At 33.9% G+C, this 5,889-nt stretch overlaps 3 protein-coding genes across 3 annotated transcripts; all 3 read left to right on the forward strand.

Annotated features, from left to right (window-relative positions):
• Positions 1 to 324: 324 nt before the first annotated feature.
• Positions 325 to 2,703, forward strand: LOC136816598 (apoptosis inhibitor 5-like). Its single transcript, XM_067072938.1, has 2 exons — positions 325 to 868; positions 1,138 to 2,703. Exons 1-2 carry the CDS (start codon positions 382 to 384, stop codon positions 2,322 to 2,324), a joined length of 1,674 nt encoding a protein of 557 aa, XP_066929039.1. The 5' UTR covers positions 325 to 381; the 3' UTR covers positions 2,325 to 2,703.
• A 554-nt stretch (positions 2,704 to 3,257) lies between these two features.
• LOC136816577 (mediator of RNA polymerase II transcription subunit 10-like) lies at positions 3,258 to 3,686 on the forward strand. Its single transcript, XM_067072913.1, has one exon. It carries the CDS (start codon positions 3,258 to 3,260, stop codon positions 3,684 to 3,686), a length of 429 nt encoding a protein of 142 aa, XP_066929014.1.
• Positions 3,687 to 4,854: 1,168 nt separating this feature from the next.
• Positions 4,855 to 5,412, forward strand: LOC136816578 (mitochondrial import inner membrane translocase subunit Tim29-like). The gene has a single exon (XM_067072914.1). It carries the CDS (start codon positions 4,855 to 4,857, stop codon positions 5,410 to 5,412), a length of 558 nt encoding a protein of 185 aa, XP_066929015.1.
• The last annotated feature ends 477 nt before the right edge of the window (positions 5,413 to 5,889 follow it).

The following is a 5,889-nucleotide window of genomic DNA, read 5'->3' on the forward strand; positions in this document are numbered from 1 at the left end:
GAAAGATATGCAAGCACGCCAAAATAATTCATAAAATAACTTTGTTATATTATCTAAAGGCTACAAACACAACAACAAATCCAAATGGTGTCTCTAAGGGTAAGGTGTCAGGTCCTTTTTCAGTTTCTTTAAGGGTAAAAAGACCATGAAAAGTAAAACATTGATCTTGAAGGCTAGGAAAGTTTTCGAAAATTGTCTTTCTAAGGGTCAATTTTAACTTTATTTTTTGTCTTACACATACCGATATTATCAAACTCTTATACCCTGGGTGTTTATTAATACGTTTATTTCATCTATAAATAATTTTGCATGAGTCTTCTTGTTCTTAATTCTATGACAATGATTTTTTAGAAATACAAATTAAACAAATAGTAAACCAACATGCCTAGTGTAGAAGAGATTTACAAAAATTTTGGCATCCTTGCTGATGCTGGAGAGGAGGCAAGTAAACATCCAGAAGCATACCAGAGCATGATTGATGCTACTAAAGGAGCTACTGCTGAAAAGAAATTGGCTTGTCAATTCATCCCAAGATTCTTTGTTCATTTCCAAAGCTTAAGTGATGCTGCAATCAATGCACAGCTTGATTTATGTGAAGATGACGAGACTCCTATCCGACGACAAGCCATTCGTTCTTTACCAGAGTTCTGCAAAACATCAAACGACTTTATCAACAAAATCACAGATATTTTGACACAACTTTTGCAACAAGAAGACGCCGTTGAATTGAAGATTGTCAAATCTGGATTGCAAGCATTGATCAGGAAAGATCCACAAGGAGCCTTAAGTGGTATCTTCTCACAGATTGCTGATGGTGATGATCTTGTTCGTGAAAAAGCTATCCAATTTGTTTCACAGCTAGCCACAGGTTTGCTATTTGTTTTTCTCTGTTCAATATTATATCTTTACTATTTATGTGAAATCTCTATAATAATAGTGCAAAGATGCTTTGTCTTTTTGGATAAAAGTTTTATACTTGCAAATAATCTTTAATAAATATTAATGCTCATTGTTTGAAAGTCTTGTTTAGTAAGCCAATCACCCCCTTTTTCTCCCTTATTCCTTTTAATTCAATCCCAAAGGTAGACTCGTTCCCAAAGAAAGTATAAGTCACATAATTCTAATGACCATTTTAAGGTGGTGTTTTGGACGGAATTGAGAATGCTGGTGAAGCCTTGTTACAGGAAATTCGTAAAATTTTGAGTGATGTCACTGGTGAAGAGTTTACGTCCTTCATTGCAATCCTTGGTACTGTCAAGTCCATCTCCTCAAAACCTCAGAACCTGGCTGATATAATCACTGAACAGGCCGAGTTGGATAAAACGTTCCTACCAACAGAAGTGGAGAGCCTTGATCGACTGATTTGCTGCACCAGACAAGCTTTACCGTTCTTTGGAAAAGGTGCATCTCCTGCCACCTTCATGGAGCATTTGTTTAATAATGTTTTCCCGAAATTGGATGAAGTGCCTTCCTCTGAAAGTGTCAATTACAAATATGAGGTGTTAAAATTGATCACTGAATTGAGTACTTACTCAACTGAGGACGTTGCTAAACAACACATTCAAACCATCTTTGATCAACTCATGGAATGTTTGCCAGTTCCTTCTGATGAAGAAATAAAAGAAGAAGCTTTACAAAAACTTGATTTTTCTTCAGTCGAATGTTTCATTTTCATCTTACACAAATTGGGTGCTAAAAATCCAGAATTCTTAACTGCAGAAGATTTTACAGATAAGTTGAAAGAGTTCCGTACACGTCTTCAATATTTTGGTCGAATGGTACAAGCGTACATCAAGCAACTCAAGATGTCTCTGCAAGGTTCAGATGGTGCGAAATTGGAAGAATCAGATAATAAACTGAAAGTAGTTGTCTTGAGAACATGTAACAACATTTACGCTTTGCTCAAGGATTTCTTACGCAAGCCACCCTCTTATAAATGCAATATTCAGGTCTCTTGGAAATCGAAAGCTAACCCTTTGACCAGTTCAAATGAAAGTGTTGAGGAGAAGCGTAAACGTGCTGGTATTACACCAATCAGCTTGGAAAATCTTCCCGCTAAGAAAGAAAGAGCTGCCACTGGAGGGGCTAAAGGAACACTTTATTCATTACCAAGTGAAAGAAAAGGAGTACGCATGGATGAGTATGAAAATACCAACAAGAATAAAAGAAATTCTTTCGAGAAATCGCCTGGACGTAGAGGTGGTGGCAGAGGTGGGAATCGTGGTGGACGTCGAAACAGCGGAGGAGGTGGCGGTTGGAATCGCAAACAAAACAGAGATTATGGCAGCAAGCAAGAAGAATATGAAAATTTCCTCAAACGTTAGATATAATTTTCATTCATCGTATCATTTGTGGCAGGTAGAGGAGAAGCTTTGATTTTATGCTTAATTCCCAAACTACAACAGCATCACAAGGCAGAAAAAGATTTTGATAGATAAGGACAACATTTTCAACCCTTAGAGTGAAATGGTTTTAATTGGGCCACCATTTCAACTTTCGTTTTTATTTGTATTTCTTTTTAGATTGTATAAAAATATTAGGAAGGCTTTAGATAAGTAGGAATCGTGTTTTTAGTTAACATTTTTAAGTAAAACAATAAAAATATTTCATAGCTTTTACTTTAGCTTTGTTGATTTTTTTACTAGTCTTTTATGATTTAACTTCTCAATTTTTTAAACTCGTAAGTGTAACTTATTTCAGAAATGCTGTAGTCCTCTTTTTGTTTTGGATCCCTTATGCTCCTTAATTTCAATATTTTTTTATTAGTTTCGCTCCTTGTGTTCAACTTAACTCAACTCCATACTCCTTTAGGAAAACGCAACGGTCTATTGCATAATTAATTACTCCACATTTCAACATTTCGTGGATGCAAGTAAAACAAGCGGGCTATAAGATATAAATAAGTTTTGTTCAAATTGGCACGCTAAAATTCTCCCGAATTAGCATACGATAACAATGCGAATCTTCTCGCGCGACGTCCTATAAAGTATTAGCTCGGGTATTAGGGTTTTATAAATAATAGAATAGATGGAGTAATTTAGTGTGCGTCAATATGTCGTTGCGTTCTCCCAAACGACTTTTCAACTTATGTAATTGACATTTTAATATTTTACTACTTCTATCTCCCTTTGATTTTAAGTTTCCAATTTGACTTCCAAGAATCAAACAGTATTTTTTGAACATGCTCCTAAATGTTTATATTTATTTTCCAGGGAAAAAATAATTGAAAAATAACAAAGATATCAAAAAGAAAAAAGATGAATGACAAACAAGAAGGTAAAGCGTCTAAACAAGATTTTGATCATTTGGAAAATAATTTAGCAGATTTTATAGAAAACTGTCGACAGATTGGTATCATGGTGAGTGACTTCCAACCAGGTGCTCAACCAGCTCTTAATACAAAACTCAATGATATGATATCTAACATGCAAGAAATTGATAAAAACAAAAATGCATTTTCAGACATATTTGTACCACCAGAAATTTTTAAATACATTGATGAGGGACGTAACCCAAGGCTATACACTAAGGATTGTTTACAAAAGGTCCGCGAAAAGAAGGAGGAGGTTGACAGCAAGGTGGATGCTTATAAGAATTTTAAAGGAATCCTTGAAGAAGAATTGAAAAAAGAATTGCCACAAACTATGGATAAGCATTCCAAATTCAAACGACAACAACACAAATGAAAAAGTGATCTTGGTTAGTCCTGAGATTATGTTTTTGGATTCTTATTCAAGTTGTGATGTAATACACCCTGTGTCATCCCGGTGAGATATAACCTACATTTTCAGCCCCACTTGGAAATTGACATTGTTTTCATCCTAGTTTGAAATTCAATGGAAGGAAAATTGCAATCCAAAACTATCCCCAATGAATTTTTTAGACCTGAGCACAATAGAATTTTTATGCCCTTTGAGATTTCTTAAAAATGTTCATCTCCACTGCGGGAAAGAAGTTCCATCGGGGCTGTGAGACAGGGGTGTAATAAATTCGTTATGCAAATTTGTTTGCATGATTGTGATTTCAATTGATAACATGAATGGACGCCAGGATTTTATAACATGGAGTAATAAAGGTTTACTTTGGGGATATCTTCATGGAATGCAATCTTTATTATTTTCAAGTGCGAGAAATTAATTTTAGGGGTGGTTATACTTTCCAGACAAAAAGGTGATTGGATCAAACCTAAGGTAGTTTTCTTGACATAATAAGCCTCTTGCCGTATTGAATAGATATGATTTTTTTAGATTCACAGGATTCACCAATTTACATTACAGGATTTGATTTACCTTGAGTTCTCCTTGTATCGCTGGGAATTTTGAATGTAGTTTTTTAAAGTTCGCTTGAATTTGTAAATAGATAATTGTGATTAAAAGTAATGAATTATCTCGTTGTCGTCATTTTGATATAATTGAATATTGACAATTCTGCCTGTCAATATCAAAGCACCTCATTGGTAAAAATTCTGGTCCCGGACAATTTGACGAAATTTAAAGGTTTTGTTTTTAAATAAGAGTGACATCGTTTGTTTACTCATCAATTTTAATTCACAAGCTTTTTCACATTGGATTGACACATATGTGGAGCAGGATTTGTCAGAAAGAGGAAAAGAAAAACATTTTTTGCTTATATCAGCATAATATAACAATAGCAAGACACTGTCCTGATATGAAATATGTGTCTGGTATGAAACGGAAACACTTATGTAAAAATAAAACCTTTAAAGCTTGAACTTTTTACATTCTGTTCTAAATTGAATCGCCTAGTTTTTAAAATTGCTCATTATACACCATATATAATATTTTTTCTTTCAGTAACAAAAATAACACATTAAATATAAACAAAAAAGTCAAAATGTGGCGGCAGGCACGCTCAGTGAATCAAAAACTATTTCCACAATTCGAAAGTCTGAAGCAAGGACGATTATCGAAGGTGTTTGATATGTACCGTGATTACACGCAGGCTTTGAAAGACACAGTGGGAGTAATCAAGGAAAAACCTATCAAATGTACCGTATACGGAACATTATTGACACTTTCCGTATATTGCAATCACCGTAATCCGGACATGGGCAGTTACAGGCAATCATTATTGGATGCATCTAATGAACACACTTTGCTTAGTGATTCTATACGGAATAAAAAATCAGCGGACGAGGTTAAAAAACTGATGAAATATGTTGCCGAAGATAGGCTACAATTGATTCATTTTGGAGTGTTTTCTGTCATTTTATTAAATGATCATTCGAAATATCATGATGCTTATGATAAACACTGTAGTACTATACAATCACGTTGGATTTATATTGATGAGTGGAAGGAGAGAATAAAAGATGTTGGATTTTTGGATAAATGGTATTTTTTGGAGCGAAACATGATTGATTTTGATGTCAATGAGGATGAGTTTAATTGAGATTTTTCAATTTGTTTACTGTTTTTTGGATCGAAAAATGAAAAGATTTTTTGCTGACAGTCTATATTATAACGTAGAACAAAATTTATTATAGAATTGTATATACCTGACCTTTTTTTATAAGAAATCCGAAATTCGTTTTAACATACACATTTTACAATCACCTTTTAAATACCCAAAATCGCTTTATCTCTGTTCGAAGTGTTGATAAACACGGAATAAAAAGCCCTTCAATAGAAATTTTACAAACTGCTGAAATTTTACAACCCTTCAAAGCTGGCTGAAATGGCCAAAATGTGTACAACTGACCCAATTTAGAGGGACTCTAAATGAAATAAATATGAATATACATATCTGAAATCGGACAGTGATTTGAAATTAATTTTTTTTTGAAAAAAAATGGAATCCAAGTTTTAAGCTTTTTGAGAAATGCATTTCACAGACGATGATTTGAAATTTAAATTTTTTTCGAAATTC

The sequence above is a fragment of the Clytia hemisphaerica genome, unplaced genomic scaffold (genome assembly GCF_902728285.1).
Source record: "Clytia hemisphaerica strain Z4C2 unplaced genomic scaffold, Clytia hemisphaerica genome assembly, whole genome shotgun sequence".
NCBI classification, from domain to species: Eukaryota; Metazoa; Cnidaria; class Hydrozoa; order Leptothecata; family Clytiidae; genus Clytia; species Clytia hemisphaerica.